This window comes from Dromiciops gliroides, chromosome 4 (genome assembly GCF_019393635.1).
Source record: "Dromiciops gliroides isolate mDroGli1 chromosome 4, mDroGli1.pri, whole genome shotgun sequence".
In the NCBI taxonomy this organism is placed as follows: domain Eukaryota; kingdom Metazoa; phylum Chordata; class Mammalia; order Microbiotheria; family Microbiotheriidae; genus Dromiciops; species Dromiciops gliroides.
In genome coordinates this window covers 158,567,219-158,587,028 of record NC_057864.1, presented here as the reverse complement: position 1 = coordinate 158,587,028, position 19,810 = coordinate 158,567,219, and the positions used below count along the sequence as shown (strand labels likewise).

Sequence of the window (19,810 nt, the reverse complement as noted above, 5' to 3'; positions counted from 1 at the left end):
CGTATTTTTTTTTTTTTTGGCGAGGCAATTTGGGTTAAGTGACTTGCCCAGGGTCAATTAGTTAGTAAGTGTTAAGTGTCTGAGGCTAGATTTGAACTCATGTCCTCCTGACTCTAGGGCTGGTGCTCTATCCACTGCGCCACCTAGCTGCCCTTTCTTAACTTTTTATGAACAAAGAAGTCTTACAGCTAGGAAGGAAGGAGTAGGATGACTGAATTTGTGAATCATAAGGCCTAGCAGCCAAGAGGAAGTAACACAGGAAAAAAAAAATCAAGGTGGATGACGTAATTTGCTTCCCTTACTACCCTAGTTAATCAGATTTTTTTGAATTAGTTAAAAAATATAAACAATCGGAACAAGACTTCAACTTGGGGGGGGGGGTTAAGGACTACAGAAGGGAAAAAGATTATGCTGTCCAACTTAGAAAAATATGGGTTCTAGAAAAGGAATTAGGAGACCTGGGTTATAGCACTGGCTTCCTAACTTTGCAATTTTAGATTAGCCACTTGGCCTCTTGATACCCAAATTCCCCCATCTATGAAGTGGAAAGGAGGATGCACTCAATGAACCTTTAAAGTTTCCCAGATAGCTAAGGATTCTTTAGCTTCAGGAAAGTTTCCTCAAATGATCCTCATCTTTTTTCATGGCCAAACATTCGTGCCCTTTCTAGTCACTGTCCTATAGGAATGAATAAAAAAGGCTAAAAGCAAGACAGAGGTATTAGTGACTGACTAAAAAAGGTCTGGTTTGGAAGATGGAGAGTTTAATGATGAGTATGAAGGAGGTTATGGTTAACTTCCTCTTAATCACAAAAAAGTTCCTGGAGGAGGTTCTAAAGACAGCTAGGAAGAGGAAGGTGGTAGGGAAAAGGATAATTTGGGCAGGAAGCAAACAAAGGTAGACAATTCGAATGTTAAGATTCTTCAGTACTTGGGGGGGGGGGGCGGTATGGCGCAGTGGTTAAAGTGCTGGCCCTGGATTCAGGAGTACCTGAGTTCAAATCCAGCCTCAGACACTTAACACTTACTAGCTGTGTGACCCTGGGCAAGTGACTTAACCCCCATTGCCCCGCAAAAAAAAAAAAAAAAAAAAAGATTCTTAAGTACTCTATCTTCACCCAAGAAAAGGTAAAGAGAAAAGACCCAGAACATGAAACTTTTGTCACCAACCTTGTAGCACCAACCTTAGTTGTATTAAATGATAGAATGTTATGTCATATGCTTGCAAACAGTCATATTAATTTGAATTATTATACCTAGTAATCAATCCCAGACAAGGAACACCCATGATTTGGTCAAGCTTCTTTAGTTACGACTTGAGGTACTGAAATTCAAGCAGTGGCTCCCTAATTTTTGTGACACCAACAATTTAATCCTTCCCGTATGACCTTGGTAGGGAAAACACTCATGATACCAGATTAAAATCTTTTGGGAAAATAAGACCATGACAGTGGCACTCTCATTTTCCTCTGGCCTTATGTTCCCAGAAGCCCAGAGGTAGTGGTATTACTTTAGGGTAAAAAAGAACACAGAACAACCAGGGTCTCTCAAATGACTGAGATTTTAATCATCGGAAGCAAACTTAAATGGAAAGCTTACAATAGGAGTTACATGTCAGTGCCTTTTGCAAACTGAGCTGGGGCAGAAAGAGGCTGAGCAGAGAGGCCTCTCAACCTAATCTCCACCGAAGACATCCATGTTTGCCCTGGCAGCCTGGCTCGGGGAAAGGATGGAGAAAACCTGCTGGTCCTGTGGGCTGTCACTTCAGCTGATGCTTGTGTTGTCTGCTCACTCCTGCCCACCATCAGGGTTACCCCCTGACTGATTCTGATCATCACCCTTCTTTTTGTGGCCTGAGACAATGTCATCAATCCGAAGTAGCAGGACGGCCGTCTGGAGAAGAGAACCAAGACCCGAGAGATCAGTGGTGGGAAAAGAGGTGCCCTGCTTCCTGAGACAAGATCTCTTGTCCTACCCCAGCATCACCCCATCATCTGAAACAACTCTTTTTGGATGCTATAAATGATGCCCAAAGAACCTCTATAGGAGGTATAGATATCTTGTACTCTGTTCTTCTAGGATTTTTTTTTTGAACTAGACTTTGAGGCTGACACCAAACTAGTTACCGTGAGCATATTTCTTTGGATCCCATCCTCCAAATCTGAATTACTCTTTTATTTCCTACTTTGGCTGAGAAAGGGAATGGAAACAGATGGGGAGAGTCCTCTGGAATCCTGTCCGCCACAGGAGGTCAGCTTTGCATTGATTCTGGGGCCCTCACCTCTACTGCAGTCTTGTAGATTTGCAGCTTCACAGCAAGTGGTTCCCAGATGCCCAGCTCCTTCATGTCCACCAAAACGCCTGTCTCACCATCCACACCCCAGGTCTCACAGTTCTCTTGGGTGTGTTTTGCCTGTATGGTTGTCAGGGAAGAGATCTCTTTCAGGGGGAAACTCTTGGGTCAGGACAGAAGATGGAAACGGAAAGGGGCATTTTAAAGACTTTAAAGGAAAAAACTGGGCAGAAGAACATGATTAGAAGGTAACAGGGATATGAGGGAAAATGGGAAAGAGAAAGATTTAGACAAATTGAGAATGGGTCGAAGGAAGAAGGAATTTAGGGAGACAGGATGTGGGCCCCAGGGGCACACGGGCTGAGGCAGCTCTCTTTCACTGGGTGAAAGGCATGGGGCCTTACCCGAAGAGAAGTGAGTAGACGGATGGTACTGGCCCCACAGTTCTGGATAAGGGTACGAGGGATGACCTCGAGGGCCTGGGCCACAGCTCGGTATGGCCATTGCTCAATGCCAGTCATGGCCTTGGACTTTTCTGTCAGGGCATGGGCCAGGGCCATCTCAGAGGCCCCACCCCCAGGTACCAGCAGAGGTTCGAGAAAAACGTTCCGGCAGACCTGCATGGCATCCTGGAGGTTTCGCTCCACCTCCTGGGGAAAGAAAAAAATGAGCTAAGATTAAGATGCCTTCTGACCTAGTACATGCCCACACAACTCTGACCTGGATTATACATTCCCTTTTTTCTAGCCTAACAATCACAGGACTGAAGTAAAATACACAGTGTATGCAAACTGTCAAGATTAGTCAAGACCAAAAAGTATGACTAAAGGAGGAAAACTGGGATAACCACTGGTCTAGAGGGGCTATCCAGCCTGATGGCCACTTGATTAAGAAAACTTAAATTAGTCTTCCCAGCCTCCCCTCTCTTGTCCTCCTTCCCCAAATATCCTGAGAACCAAATCTGCCAAGCATTATTCAGGATAAAAATTAATCCTAAATCTTTGGGGAGCTCATAAATACCAACTCAGGGAAGTACCAAAGCAGATTGTGTCAAAGGGTAAGAACAGACCAATAAATCCCCCAACCAGAGAAAAGTCATTTAGAAACAAATTTAGTGCCCCCCCCCAATTCCTTTACTTCGTGATTCAAGTCCCCCAGGTTTCTTCTCATTCTGAGGATTTCTGCTTCCCTTTATAACTATTTATAAACTATCTTAGCTTCTTTGAACCCAATACTCTTCCCATTAGAGTCCAACTCAGGCTGAATATAAAATCCACAACAAGGATATTTCATTTTATCTCATGCGACCCAACTCTTCACCGATGTCTGAAGTTAGGAGAAAAAAGTGGTAAGGTTTTTATAGGATACTGTTAGGTGGCATGGTAAATAGTCATGCTAGATTTGGGAGTCGAGAAGACCTGAGTTCAAATCCTGCCTCAGAGGCTGTATGCCTCTAGGCAAATCACAACCTCCCTCAGCCTTAGTTTCCTCCTTTATAAAATGGGCATCGTGAGGAGTAAAAGAGATATTTGTAAATGTGCTTTGCAAACTGTAAAGCACTATGTAAATGTTAACTATGATTACACTTCAATTGGAAAAATAAAAGTGGCACAGGCAGAGAACTGAAGTCCACTATAAAGGGAGGGAGTAAGACATCTATGGTGAAGGTTATTTACCACTCTTCCTTGTTCCCCTTTGTGTTGGGACACTTTACAACCCACAAGAAGGGTAGAGGAGGGGGGCGGCTAGGTGGCACAGTGGATAAAGCACCGGCCCTGGATTCAGGAGGACCTGACACTTGACACTTACTAGCTGTGTGACCCTGGGCAAGTCACTTAACCTCCACTGCCCTGCAAAAAAAAAAAAAAAAAAAAGGTAGAAGAGAAGGTCAATGGCTCACCGATAGGATCTCCTTGCTGGCCCCTCGGAGGAGGATGGTGCAGGCCTTGGGATCTTTGCATTCTGTGATGAACGTGAAGTACTCATCCCCAATCTTCTTAATTTCAAATAAGCCAGCACCAGTTCCAATGTCATCTTCTCTGAGTTCTTCTGGTCGGCTGGCAATCCGAGCCCCACAGGCCCTGCATGAGGAACCCCAAATTTTCAGAAATGCTTCCCTTATCTCTTATCCACTGGAGTTTCAAACTCTGGGTGAAGACCCCCATCCACCCAAGAATTAGCAAAAAATTCCTATTTATCTTTTTGCAAAAGATAAGTTGACAAACTGGTATTAAGTCTGAACAGATAAATCTTATTATTCAGAAAACCTGCTGTATTCAGAATATAAAGCTGAGGCAAAACAGTGACCATTCTTTATTTTAATTAGATGCTAAGACAATGGTAAAGTCAAAATTTATTTTTTGTTGAAGATAAAAGTACAAACAATGAAACAACTGCAACTTTTCCAAGGAGTTCAGATCCCTTACATCCTAACAGGGTTTAAATATTCACTTGACATATACATGTGATTATCTATTTTCTCCTTATCCTGTCCATTCAGGTGAGAGGAAGGGAGCCTGTGGTCAGTCAGGAATGCAGGTGTAATGTGTCCGACTGCTTTACAAAATCAAATTAAAACCAATTCAAGTTATCTGTTTTATCTAGCCCTCTTCTCACTCACAAACAAGATAATCAATAGTCAAATATGTATTTGAGCATCTGTAACAGACAACTCCTTAATCAGACATACTACAAGAAAGCAAGCAAAACCTCTGAACGTTTCCATTTAGCTTGGTGATGTGCCTTGGTAATTTTGGCAGCTTTAGTTTGTTTTACTCAAAGCTAATATTAAGACAGGTGTTGTCATGAAGTACATAGCTGTTGGACAGAGGTCACCCGGGTATGTGCAGCTGACTGACGATTACTTTTCTTCAGTAACTGCTATTTCTGCTACGTCAGAACCATGATCAGAGTAAGAAGGCAGAGGAGGTCGAGGCTGCTGGCATTCACTCACCTGGCAATTCGGTTGTTGTCCGTCTTCCGGACTCTGCGGATAGCTGTGATGTTGGCCCGCATGAGGTAGTGCTGAGCTAAATCTACAAAGCACAAGTGTAGACATATCAAGCCGGTGCAAGTGTTCCTGGGCTCAAATCCTGCCTTCTCTTCTAACAAGACCATTTTAATGTTCTCTCTTGGTGAGAGGAGACATACCCCCTCCCCCTGGAAGTTCTGTGAAAGTGAAAGAGACTGGCTTACCCGAGATGCCTTTTTCTGTGATGACCACATCAGGTTTGAGGTGAATAATATCCTCACAAAGCTGCTGAATGTATTCTTCTTCCATTTGCAGGATCCGGGTAAAGTCTTCCTCTCGAGTTATCTCAATGTCTGTCTGTAAGAATAGGGAACGGAGGCAGACATCTGCTTAACCAGTCAGACTCCCTCTGAGCACAGGGTTTCCTGCCATGCTCTCTCCTACCTCTTCTCCTCCAGACAACTTGGCATGGCTTTGTTCCAGATCACCACAGGCTCCCAGGCCTTTAAGTCTGGAGCCTCATTTATCATTTTCCTAACTCTAATAACTTTAAGGTGTCCACCCCCCCAATCAACTAACTGTGTGTCTGTCTGTCTGTCTCTGTCTCTCTCAAGCCAATGAAACCCTCCACACCTAATTCTCTTTAGAATCAGAAGTGGTTTTTGACGTTTAGCACTATTCAATTCCTTTGCTTCAGCTACTGGTGGGCATTAGGTTATCAGCTGAGGGGCTGACACCTAGTTCATAAAAGGGGATAGAATGTGGAAATCCTGGGCTGAAATGGGTTAAGAGTAGGTGTGGTTACGCTAGAGACAATCCTCGTAATCAGGAGACCCATCTTCCCACTCTGCTTGATGACACATCCGCAGGGATAGTGCAATGTCCCCCTCCTTAGAGGATCTCCACTGGGCCTCTGGTGGATGTGAATGAAGAATGGAATTCATCCAGGATGATCTGTTTCCTCATCTTCTTGCCCTTGATCTATTTCCCTTCTCCGAATAGCTTTAGCCATGGCCCTCACCTGGCTTTCTCCTTTCTTGTACTCCAAGGAGGAATCCAGCAACACAATTCGGGGATTCTTAATGTAGCGCCGCATCCGTGGATGGGTCACATCCTTGTTGATCATAACTCCACGTAAGACGCAGGAGTCCTCAATTATGCCTCCAGGAATCTGCAAAGCAAAAACAGCTTTGATCTCTATCACCAAGGTAAGGAAATAGAATGCTTCAACTGTTCCGATAAATTTTTCATTCTTCCAAAACACCATACCACCATCACATGGTACATGGTTTTTTTGTGTGTGTGTGTTTTTTTTTTTAGTGAGGCAATTGGGGTTAAGTGACTTGCCCAGGGTCACACAGCTAGTAAGTGTTAAGTGTCTGAGGCCGGATTTGAACTCAGGTACTCCTGAATCCAGGGCCAGTGCTCTATCCACTGAGCCATCTAGCTGCCCGGTTTTTATTTTTACTATGCTTTTATTTGAAAAATCACCAAACACACATCTAAGTGTCCTTTGGAGGGGAGAAGATATGGGAATCATGGGTCGTGACTCCTGGTGTCAAAGGTGGCACTGGCCAAGGTCAAGATATTTTATGTGATTTGTCATACAATGGTATATAAGAATAATGTTCTTTTTAAGGTACTAAGAGTGTTTCTCTTGGATTGTTGAAATGCTACTGCTTTGCTCTCTGAAGGGAATAAAGGGGAAAGAGGGCAAGAAGAGATGCTCTTACAAGTCTTCCAGATCTTTAGTGGAGTTCATTTTCTCTCCAGTCCCTCCCACTTTGTGTGCATGTGTTAGCTGGGAATGAGGACTCTAAGCAGCAGGCAGCTCTAGTTTTTAGGAGCAAGAGAATCTGAGAATCTCCTGATCCCCCTTTTCTATAGGATAGGTAGGGTTCCATTCTCCTACTGTAGCTTAGTCTGATTTCACTGAAATCTTCTCAGAAGTTTCAGGCTCTCCTGAAACCACATTTGTCCAAAGATGAGCAATTGGGGTCCACACATAGGGAAACCAATAAGCTGGGAGTCAAGAGAAGTGGGGCAAGTCACTTTTCTTCTCTACACCATAGTTTTGGCCAGAGACCAATTAGTTTGAGAACTGCTGAAATGGATGATTCCTTCCCATTCATTCTAAGCTTATGATTCCCATAAATTGCAGGGGCTTTGAGCTCCCTCTGCTGGCCACAAGGCAGTACATTAACTCAGACCCTAAGGAAACAAGGAGATTGGTGCTAATCCACAGTTAATGGCAAAGTTAAACATTTCATCCTTTAAAAATCTTTACTCTGAGCCCAACTTTGTGATTTTTGTAACGAATGGAATGATGCCACCTGCTGGAGAGTTACTGTAGGAAAAGGAGAAGACGTCTGAGAGCAAACCATGTGTTAGGGTCCTTGGTGTCAGGAAGTGGCGTTTGCTTGTGGGTGCTATCAAAGCTGCCAGCCAATTAGCTTGGAGCTGTGAGTGCATGGGGGGGATGTTCCCAGCATCATAAGAGGCATTGGATCCTTTTTGGTTCCTGACCTTTCCATGGCAGGTCGGATGCTGGGGTCTCTTTGAAATAGTTAGATTTTTACCTTTCTGATCATTAGGTCCTAATGTTCTTTAACAATTACTTAAATACTCTTGCTAAAGCTTATAATTTATTGGTGACCACTCATTAGATATTTTAGACAGACTAGCTAGAATTTTAACCCTTACATTTTCTAACTAAAGGCATAATAGAAACCAAGGGCCCTATATGTGTGGTAAGTCGAGTTATATACCTGTAAGAGTGCCAAAAGTCCCAAATTCCAATTTTACCTTCCCTTGACCGATGGGCAACTCGTTTATCTACCAACAAATCTGTGCCCTTCTGCTAAGACTTGTACTGAATACTTGTACTTGTACTCCAGGTATGGAAAATACTCCTTGTCAGGGCCCATAATCCAGATAAAGGATAATCTAAATTATCTATGTGATCTGGATCTAATACCTCTAAGGATGGTGATGAAAAGTGCACTGAGGACATTACCTTTTCCACTTTAGCATACTTCTTAATGTCAATCTCTTTTCTACCATTCTCTTCAAATTGTACCATCTTCACAGCATCAAGGGCTATGGTGCAAGCCAGGGAGGACCAGCGGCTGATCACCTTAGTGCGGATGGCACTATCAATGATATTCATCATTGTATCACGGTTGTTGATATCAACGGGGATACTGGGGAAGAAGAAAGAAACATGAGTTTGGAGGACATTCATAGGGAAAGTCACTTGTTTGCAGCTCAGATGCCAGGTGACAAAAATAATGAGCTAACAGGTAGGAAAAAGTTCCTATTTCTTTAGAAGTGTCCAAAAGAACTTCCAGAAGTGAACTTGTTCATCTTTCTATACTCTTGTCCATAACTCCACCTTCTCCCTCATCAGTTTTCCTGGGCTTCATTATCATCTCTATGCTGATGGCACACGCAAACTTCTATCTTACATACCCAGCCCTAATTTCTCCTCTGATGTTCAGTCCCGAAGTACCAACTGCCTATGGGACATTTCAGACTGGATGTGCTCTAGGACTTTCAAACTCACTATGTACCAAGCAGACCAAATCTTCCCTTTTTCCATGTTTCCCAGGTTCATAGTGCTGATGCTATCTTTAACCCTTTGATGTCTCACCCCACCTACCTATAAACAGTAGCCAAATTCTGTGATTCCTATTACTTAATCATCTCTTACATCCCACCATCTCTCTTTTCTATCACATAAAACCCACTTGTTTTCAAGCACTCATCAGCTCTTGCCCACCTTATTGCAATGGCTTCCTGAGAGGTCTCAAGCCTCTTCCCTCTCTAATACATTTCACAGTTGCCAGAATTATTTTCCCTCAAGTGATGAACTGACCATTTCACTCCATTCTCTCCCTAGTGCTCGCAGGAACAACTGCGTTCATTTTCAAAGTGATTTAAAGCTGGTCCCAACCTATCTTTTCTTCTAGGGAAATTGGGGTTAAGTGACTTGCTCAGGGTCACACAGCTAGTAAGTGTTAAGTGCCTGAGGCTGGATTTGAACTCAGGTTCTCCCGACTCCAGGGCCAGTGCTCTAACTACTGCACCACCTAGCTGTCCCCCCAACCTATCTTTTCTGCATCATCATCACTCTCCTACCTTATATTCTGTAATCCAGCTACACTGCTCCTCTTCACCTGTTCCTGTCCCTTTGCAGAAGCCACCTCCCTCCACCCCGTCTGGAATGCACTCCCTTGCTTATGTTCTCATAAAAACCCCCCATTAAAAAAAAAAAAGATTCAGTTCAAGCACTGCCTCCTACAGGAGGCCTCTTCTGATCTTTCACACACATACCCCCTCCAAAACTCTGGTTTCCTTCCAAATTATCTTGTATTTAATCACTCTGTGTTGACTCTGCATAAACCTAGAGGCAACACAATGACAGCTAGCATTTATATACTGCTTTAAGTTTTGCAAAGTGTTTACAAATATCATCTTATTTCACCTTCAGAGTCTCTTTGGGAAGTAGGAAGGAAACAAGCATTTATTAAGCACCTAGTATATTACAGGCAATAAACTAAACATTTCTGACCTATAATCTCACTTTAAGTCTCAAAATAGATACTCTATTATTTTTATTTTACAAACAAAGAAACTGAGGAAAAAAGAGGCTAAGCTTTTTTTTGGGGGGCGGGGTAATGGGGGGGGGGTAAGTGACTTTCCCATGGTCACACAGCTAATAAGTGTCAAGTGTCTGAGGTTGGATTTGAACTCAGGTACTCCTGAATTCAGGGCCAGTGCTTTATCCACTGAAAGAGGCTAAGTTCTTAACCCAGGGTCACAGTGTCTGAGGGAAGATTTGAACTCAAGTCTTCCTGATGCTAGGTCTAGCACTTGATCCATTTCTAGAAGGCCTGCATTGGTGGAAGTAGTTTCTTTAATTAGTTTTTTATACTGACACACCCACCCACACATATATATGCCTAAATGGTTTTTAATATATAATATGTATTATATTTACTCTCTTTATGCTTCAATTAACTACATTTTCCTCATCCTTCAAGGACAGGTTTAAATCCTATACTCCGGATTAAGTGACTTGCCCAGAGTCACACAGCTAGTGTCAAGTGTCTGAAGGCAGATTTTTAACTCAGTTCCTCTTTTTGATTGAAGTCCCATTTTTCCCCCTGAAAGATTATACTCAGTTTTGCTGGGTAGGTGATTTTTGGTTGTAATCCTAGTTCCTTTGCCCTCTGGAATATCTTATTCCATGCCCTCTGGTCCTTTAATGTACAAGCTGCTAGATCTTGTGTTATCCTGACTGTAGCTCCACAGTATTTGAATTCCTTTTTTTCTAGCTGCTTGCAATATTTTCTCCTTGACGTGGGATCTCTGGAATTTGGCTATAATATTCTTGGAAGTTTTCCTTTTGGGATCTCTTTTTGGAGGTGAATATAAACAATTGGAATAAGCCTTCAACTTGGGGAGGGTAACTACTACAGAAGGGAAAAAGATTATGCTGTCCAACTTAGAAAAATATGGACTCTGGAAGAGGTTATAGCACTAGCTTCCTAACTTTGTATTAGCCACTTGGCCTCTTTTTAAAAAAAATTCATTTAGAACCCCCCCCCCAAGTTACATGTAAAAAAAAATTTTGTTCACATTGATTTTTTTAAAACTCCAAATTTTCTTCCTCCTTCCCTCCTCCCTAAGACATCAAGCAATTCAATATAAGTTATACATGTGCAGTCATGCAAACACCTTCACATTAGGTCTTCCTTACTCCAGGACTGGTGTTCTATCTATTGTGCCACCTAGCTGCCCCTCTCTAGCCAACTTTCTTTTTTTATTTTTATTTTTTGGTGGGGCAATAAGGGTTAAGTGACTCGCCCAGGGTCACAGCTAGTAAGTGTCAAGCGTCTGAGGTTGGATTTAAACTCAGTTCCTCCTGAATCCAGGGCTGGTGCATTATCCACTGTGCCACCTAGGTGCCCCTCTAGCCAACTTTCAATGATTTTTCTTCCAGCCAATCAATTAACAAGAGTTTATGCTATGTGCCAAGTATTATGCTAGGTACTGGAGATATAGACACAAATGAAAGAGGACCTGTCATTAAGGAACTCACATTTTATAGAAGGCAACATGTACATCCTAAGTCTCCCCCGCCCCCCACCTTTAAAAAAAATTTTTAATTTTTTTGGTGAGGCAATTGGGGTTAAGTGACTTGTCCAGGGTCACACAGCTAGTAAGTGTCAAGTGTCTGAGGCCAGACTTGAACTCAGGTCCTCCTGACTCCAGGGCCAGTGCTCTATCCACTGTGCTGCCTAGCTGCCCCCTTAATTCCTTATAAAATAAAGGCAGAGTAATTTTTGGGAGCAAAGTACAAGCATCTGGAGGTTAGGATGTGGTGGGAAGATCAGGAAAGCCCTCATGGAGGGCCTTTAAACTGACTTTTGAAGAAAACTAGGGATTCCATCAGGCAAAGGTAAAGGAGTACATATCAGGAATGGGACATGTGGGGTGGTTAGGTGGCACAGTGGATAGAGCACCGACCCTGTAGTCAGGAGTACCTGAGTTCAAATCCAGCCTCAGACACTTAACATTTACTAGCTGTGTGACCCTGGGCAAGTCACTTAACCCCAATTGCCTCACTAAAAAAAAAAAAAAAAAAAAAGGAATGGGACATGGAGATAGACAAAACAGCAAGAAGGCTAGTTTGCCTGTACTGGAGAGTGGGCAAAAAAGTAAAACCTATAAAAGGCTGAACAAGCAGCCAAGGGGTATGTGTATGTATCTAAGATTATGAAGCTCTTTAGATGCCAGAATTTGCATTTGACCCTAGAAGTAACATGGAACCAGGGGAGTTTTTCTGTGCCCACTACAGTAAACAGTATGAGCACTTGATCATATGCTTGTGGTATAGCCTAAAGAGAGCTGGTCTTTTAGGCAGGCATCACAGGTCTAAATCTTGACTCTCACTTAGTGCTGCTTTACTTTCTGGGCTTACTTAACTTAGGAGCTGCTTCACTTTTCCTGGGACTCATTTTACTCATCTATATAACTGAGAGGGCTGGAAGAAATTCTCTATCATGTTCCTGTAAGCTTTAAATCCTGTGATTTCTGGGGGTCTCAAGTTTATTCATCTTCACAATGAGAGTTGGTCTACATGATCTCTAAGATCCCTTAACAGTACTAAACTGATAGCCTCATGGGGATATCATCGATCTACATCACAAAAATTGTTGCAAGAAAACCATATGCCTTAAATGCTATATAAAAGTGAATTAATAACATCTCATGAAATGATTTCTGTTGCCTTTCTATGATGAAACCAACTCCTCTGCTTGCTTCTAAGAGCCATCCTTCCATTTAGTTACTTTTAAAATGAAAAATACAAAAACCTCCTCTCCATAATTGAAAAGAATACAAAACACTTGAAACAAATATGCAGTCAAACAAAACAGACTTTTGTAGTATAAGACGCAACTTAATGTATCCAGGTCTTATTTATAGAGACAGAATTAAATTCCTCCAGGTTACCATCCACTCTGGTCAAGACAAAGATTACAATAGGCCGAGAACCAACAGTAATATAAATGTTTGCAGATGATGTAAAAAGTGGATTACTGGGGTAGCTAGGTGGCGCAGTGGATAGAGCACCTGCCCTGGAGTCAGGAGAACCTGAGTTCAAATCTGCGCTCAGTCACTTGGCACTAGTTGTGTGACCCTGGACAAGTCACTTAATCCCAATTGCCCCACCAAAAAAAAAAAAAAAAAGGTGAATTACTAACATCCTTTACCCCACTTTTTACTTTTCTGCCATGGTCATTAGTGACTAGAACCACCAGACTATGTCCTATGAAACATGGATCCCATGTTGCTTTGTTCTTGCCTCCTGCCCCTCAGCAGCTGCTTAGTCTTATAGTGAGGAACCTTTTACCCATGGCAAGGCTGACCCGAGAGCAAGGCCACAGGCCCTGGCAGAGCTTCCACTCTGCTAGCATGGCCTTTGACTCTCTGGGTCTTATCCCTGTGATGACAAGGCATTAGGCAGGACTTTCAGGGAGGCACTGTATGTCCACAGATTACAAACAAGCATTTGACACACTCAAAATGAGACCTTAATGTTTTCCTCAAACACAATACCTCAATGCTGTTAAGATCATACAAAATTCCATGAAAGAGGCCCCATCAGAGATAGATGTCACCTTGAAGGACTCACAATAAACTGACACTATTGCATTTATGCATCAATAGCCTTTGTAAAGAATGAAAAGAAATTCCATGAAGGACAAGTCAACATATGCTTCCAAGATCTTTAATTTTGTAAGCCTAGGTGCTTCTCACACGGTTACAGATAAGATGTAGGAGCTGCAATATTCATGTTTTGATCTTGACATGTGTGCACAGGTAATGTTTTTAAAAGAGTTGTTTTTGGCAGAAAAATCTATCACCCTGTACCTAAGTTGATTAATTTCTCTGAAGGTAGATAGGTTACTCCCAGAGATAAAGTCAATGGAAGCCATATCAACAGAGGTATTTTGCCACTGTCATGGAGGATGTCCCTCTCAAACTTAAAAAAAAAAGTATACCAATTTCCTGTGGACAGAGTGAGTCTACAGACAGTCCCATTTATGGATTACATGGAGTCCAGGAACACTACTGGGCCTTTTCAATGAGATCCATGATCACTCAAAAGATACTGCCCTAGTCACTAGATGAACAAATGAACAACATATATTGCCTAGATTATAGCATACAGATAGATGGGCAGCCTCTTTTAGACCATATGCACATTTATTGATTGATTGATTGATTGGGGCAATGAGGGTTAAGTGACTCACCCAGGGTCACACAGCTAGTAAGTGTCAAGTGTCTGAGACCAGATTTGAACTCAGGTTCTCCTGAATCCAGGGCCAGTGCTTTATGCATTGCACCACCTAGATGCCCCAACAGTCTAACTTGTCAATATGAATATTCTTCTGTTAATGCTATATGGTTGGAAACCATGGAACTTTGTAATTCAAAGGGACATGAAATGTCACAAAACAACGACTTGCATGTGAGAACTGGCTTAAACGATTTCAATGAAATCATGGATCTATTGAAGTATCTATTTTGCATTATTACTTTTGTTTCTTCCATAAGAATGCCAACTCAGTGACGGAGACCACCTAGAATATACAATTAAAGACCATGAACCTTTCTTTAGAGTAATTTCTTATCTAATACAGAGATTTCCCTTCCCTTTCCAATATCCCTGAAACATGTTTACCCAGGATCTGTTTAAATTTTTACAGGGGATTTACTGTCCCACAATAAAGCATCATTCCTTAACCTAAGCATAAATTTGTCTCCCTCTAAGTTTTATTCATCAGTCAAGTTTTGTACATTAGAGCAATACAGAATAAATCTAATCCCTCCTGCGTAAAATATCCAAAGATATTTTATTATATATTCCTTCCATTTTCTCTTGTAACAAGGTTCCCAAATTTATTACTATCCTGGTGGCTTTCTTAAAATACAGAGCCCAAAACTGATTACAATAATCCAGATGTAGTCTGAGCAGCATAGAAGATAGTAGACTTATATTATGACTTATTATACCACCCTTAATCAGATGACTGAAAACGTGCATTGCCCAGTCAGCCCATGTATGTGAAATGACAGTTATATTTTTCTTATGGGTAACTTAGATACTATGTACTCTCAACTTATATACAAAAAAATATAGCTAATCACTATTCTGTGGAAGTTTTCCAGAATTCTGAATGATCACATCTCTTTTTATTCCTCCCTCTTCAAATTACATATCACTTATTTTCTAAATCTTCTCTCTTCCCTCCTATAACTTAGGAGACAGGGAAAAGAGTAAATGAGTATAATACTTTTCTCCCTACCAATTTTTATCATCTCATCACGTGATGGGTCCAGTTTAACTTTTCCCATTCATCATAGTGTATGCCTTTTCCCCCAATACCTGATTTTCTTAAGTGTGTTGATCATATCATCCAATGCCTTTCGGTAGGCACTAATCACTACTGTTGGATGCATCTGTTGCTCTAGGAAATGCTCAGCCACTGACAGCATCTCTCCAGCTAAAGGAAAGAAGAGACATTATACACCAGAGCCAACTCAATACAGTAGTCATCAAGTCGAAACAGAATTGGGTTTATCTCGTCAAATGGGAGATTGCTTTTGAGATTGCCAGAGTTCTCTTGAGGTCACCTGTATCAAAACCACCTATGAGTCCACATCTTCTTCATAAGCCTCAAGTGAGCTGTCCTAGGATTATCTGACAGAGTTCTGCTTGCCATCTAAGAAGAGCTTTCCCTGACTAATTTTCAATCATTCTTCATAATTTGCAATAAACACTCATTCAATCCAGCCCCTACCTTTCCTTTTACAGAATTAATAGCTCCCTCAAGTTTTTCTTAAAAGCTCAGAGCTGGTCTAGTAAAATCCAGAACAGAGCAGAGTTAGGATAAAGATGCAGACTCTATGACTCCCTAACAAATTCCCATCCAATTCAACAGTCACAGATGATAGTCTTCAACCACCAATAAACATCATAGTCATTCAGGTGGGAATGTTCTTTTCAGGACATGCCTGACCACATTGTAAAGTACATCAACTTTTAACATTTTGATTTCATATATCCATAATAAAAAAGAGATTCCTCTAAAAGACATGTAGTATGTTTTTAGACATACATGAAATAGGCTTTTGTTCAATTTATCTGAGTTTTTCTTTTAATAGTTTTATTAAATTAACAAGCATTTATGTTATCTTTCTCCTCCACAATGAAAAAAAAAATAAAAAAGGAAAAACCCTAACAAATATGAATGGTCAAACAAATCAAATTCCCACATTGGCCATGTCCAAAAATGATTCATTTGCTTAGAAAAAAAATAATAAAAAAATTTTCTCAGTAGAACTTTGCAACCAAATAGAAATTCATAGAGAATGGTATCATAGTGTAGCAAAGTGGCACACAAGGCTTCAGGAAGGTAAGAACACTGGAGATACTTATATGAAGTGGAAGACAACCAGTGCAAACTAAGACAATGACTTTACCCTAGGTGGAATCCACACAGTTGCCTCCTCTTACAAATAATCAACTGAAGTCACCAAATGTTGAATGACTTGTAAGGTTATTACTTAAGAGTATGAAGTCAGGTCCTCTGACTACAAACGTAGTACTTTTCCTACCATGCCACATGGTCTATATGTCATTCAACTAGGATTGAAAAGCTTACCTTACATGTTTGAATCTATTAGATTATGTAGAAAAGTAGCAAAAATCATTTAAATACCACCACTAACTTTTGTATATCTTACCAAGAATAATCACCGATGTAGTCCCATCCCCAACTTCTTCATCTTGGGTCCGACTGATTTCAATCATTGACTTGGCTGCTGGATGCTGGACTTGAATCTGGAGAGGATAAAAACAATTTCCAACACCTCTTTTTTCTCAGTCTATCCTGCTTGTCTTTAACTCAGCTCCTTCCTTGGAGCTACCCATTTCTGTTTTCTCATTCTGCTTCCAATGAGATTACAAATAAAATTGGCCTGCCATAGTAAAAGCCGTAGAATCCAACCTTTATTATCTATGTAAACTACCCCTTAAATTCTTTTCCTTTCTGGAAAACACATGCACAATGCCCAAATCACCTACCAAATCTTAAGAAAAGCATGCTAGTTATCTTCCATTTTTGATACTGGATCATTTATGAAACTACAAGAATGCAAAATAAAATCAAACCTCTCGGAGAATGGCGTTGCCATCATTAGTCATCACGATGCCACCCATTGGGTCCAAAAGCATCTAAGACAAAATTAGAGGACATTGGTGATGTATGTTCACTTAATTGACATGCTAGGGGTAAGGAAATTGGAAGCAATATTTTTACAGTTTGGTGTTGCAAAAAAGAGCTAAACTCACCTTCATCATGGACTTAGGTCCCAGACATGTTCGGATGACATCTGCAATAGTCTGATGGGGGAAAAACAGAGGTATAGATAAATAAACTCCAATGTGGCTTTTTAAAAAAGCCCTGTATAAATGAATTTAATAGGTGGCACAGTGGATAGAGCACTGGCCTTGGATTCAGGTGGACCTGAGTTCAAATCCAGCCTCAGACACTTGCCACTTACTAGCTGTGTGACCCTGGGCAAGTCACTTAACCCCATTTGCCTCACCCCCCCCCCCCCATTGAATTTAATAAAAGCGACAGAAAAATTGTGTAACAGTTGCCTATTTGCATTGGCAGGAGTTTCCTTAACTGGAGTTCCATATACAAAAGAAATCATGGACATTAGGACTAGGAGAGGAAGGGAAGGGGAGAAACGACAAAGGATTATGGCTGACCCCCAGACTCAGCAATCTCTGGTGAATATATCAAACTGTTGTGAGGGAGAAGGGATCACAGTTGCTTTTGTTAATGTGGGGGAACATTCAACAAGTCCAAGTGAACTAAATAACGGATGAATTTTCCCTGAGCTTCACGTTCCTTCCATTCACAATCTGCCTCACACAAACACTTGTAAAATATCAGCTTTCATTCACCTCACATGCCAACTTTGGCTTCGCTGACTTTGGTTGTAAAGTTTGGGTAAAGAAACACTCAAATTGAATGTATCATTGAGGGGCTGTTATGGTGTTGAGAAAAAAGGGAATCGAGTCAAACTGCAAGACAAAAACAACTCATGTGGATTTAAAAGGTACCTTAGCAGCACTGATGTTCCCTGATTGTACTTTCCTTCCAGATTCCCGTTTAGTACTCTGACCTGAAATGCATAAAAAATTTAAGTTAAACAATGTGTCATGCACTGCCTTTACTTTTTGACACTTGTGGTGAACGAAAAGCATTTATCAAACAATTTTTATACACTAAGGATTGTGCTACGTGCTAGGGCTACAAATACAAAATTGAGATAGTTTGCCCTCAGAGTTTATCTTCTAATACAGAAGACAATACATAAATCATAAAGGAGTGGTAGCCAGAAAAGATACTTTCCCAACATCATGGAGGGAAAAAAACCAAACACTTTTCTTATAGGGATCCTTATACTCTTGGTGTTATTTTTCACCAGACCAAATTCCAATGGCATTACAGGAAAACAGGAGAAAAAGTTTTGGGGTTTTTTGAGAAAAAGTTTTGAACAGATTATTTTCTGTTTAGTGGTACTAAAAGAGCTCAGGTGGCTAATTCACCAAAACCAGCAACTGACTACACATTTTGTGTGTGTGTGTGTGTGTGTGTGTGTGTGTGTGTAACTAGGGCAGTAGTTGAGAATGCTATATGTACTAGATGAGTTCCAAGGTTCCTTCCAGATCTAGATCCACGATTGCATGATTCTACCTCTTCTTCACACAGGTATTATGTCTTCAAATCCTTCCAACATAAGAGAACCACAACCAAAGTCACAAAATATTTAGGTCATAATACCTAACAATACAATGTAGCTTCTAATGTGTTCTGAGCCCATCTCAGAGTCCCATGAACAATGTCCGAGATCAGGAATGTCTCTTATACAAAGAACAAAATTCGACATGGGATAGGAAAAAATTAGGGGAGTTGGTGGAGAAAGAACTACTTAAGTGAGGGGATGATAGCTTGTATAGCACTCTAAGGTTTATAAAGCACTTCCCTCACAATGGCCCTGTGCAGATCAGTTTCCATTCTCCAGATGAAGAAACTAAGGCTCTGAGAAGCGAAGAGCCTCTCTGATGGGGTCGAACCTTATTCTCAGCTTCTAGGGCCTGAGCCCAAGGCTACCTTCTCAGGTGAAGGATTGGGGAGCGGGGGGGGGGGGGCGGTTTGCAGGAGGCGGAAAAAAATCACGTGTATGGAGATTAATGAATCGAGGCGAATGAAGACGGCCAGAAGGGAGTTCTGGATCTTCGATAGGGTAGGCCTGTCGGGGGAGGGCGCGGGGATCCCCTCGCTCTGTGGGAGAGAGGTCCTGGGGGAGAGGTAAGGCAGGGGAGGGAGTGTCTGCAGGGCCGGGAATCCCGCACCCGCAAGAGATCCGGGCGTTACTACGGGCAGATGAAGCGACACGCAGAGAGAACAGTTGGGGGGTGGGGAAAGATTCCTGAGGCTCAGGGGCCTTCCTCGAAGGGTATAGGGAAACCTGGCACGGAGGGTCGGGTCGGCCTCTAGTCCCCCACGACTTACTGAGCACGAGCACGGGGCGATGGCCCATCATGGCGGCGCGGAGCCGGGAACCGGGAGCTAGGCGAACCGGCAGAACCTTCTGGAGATGGAGCCAGAATGCGGAGCCCAAGCAGCGCCGCCGCTACAGCGCCCACAACTAAACCTGCTGTCCTTTTGCTGCCACCAATCCCCTCACATGTCTCATAGACAGGCACCAATACAGGCCAATAGATACCTCCGGTCCCGCCTCTCTGGCCCGAACGGCTATACAAGTTAGGTAGAGAGAGAGCCGAACGGAGGGGAGGGGCAGTACAGACGCAGGCGCAATTGGATGGCCGCTCCCGGCAGGGCCTCGTGCAGACTCTAGCACGCTGATATCTTCCACGCAGGCGCCTTAGCA

At 42.0% G+C, this 19,810-nt stretch overlaps 1 protein-coding gene across 1 annotated transcript; it reads right to left on the bottom strand.

Moving 5' to 3' along the window:
* Nucleotides 1-1,542: 1,542 nt before the first annotated feature.
* CCT3 (chaperonin containing TCP1 subunit 3) lies at nucleotides 1,543-19,587 on the bottom strand. The gene is made up of 14 exons (XM_044002023.1): nucleotides 19,432-19,587; nucleotides 17,976-18,037; nucleotides 17,193-17,243; nucleotides 17,013-17,075; nucleotides 16,586-16,682; nucleotides 15,225-15,342; nucleotides 8,280-8,466; nucleotides 6,285-6,434; nucleotides 5,488-5,620; nucleotides 5,246-5,327; nucleotides 4,193-4,373; nucleotides 2,697-2,942; nucleotides 2,281-2,412; nucleotides 1,543-1,892 (listed from the first exon to the last, which is right to left on the bottom strand). Exons 1-14 carry the CDS (start codon nucleotides 19,460-19,462, stop codon nucleotides 1,788-1,790), a joined length of 1,638 nt encoding a protein of 545 aa, XP_043857958.1. The 5' UTR covers nucleotides 19,463-19,587; the 3' UTR covers nucleotides 1,543-1,787.
* Between the last annotated feature and the right edge of the window lie 223 nt (nucleotides 19,588-19,810).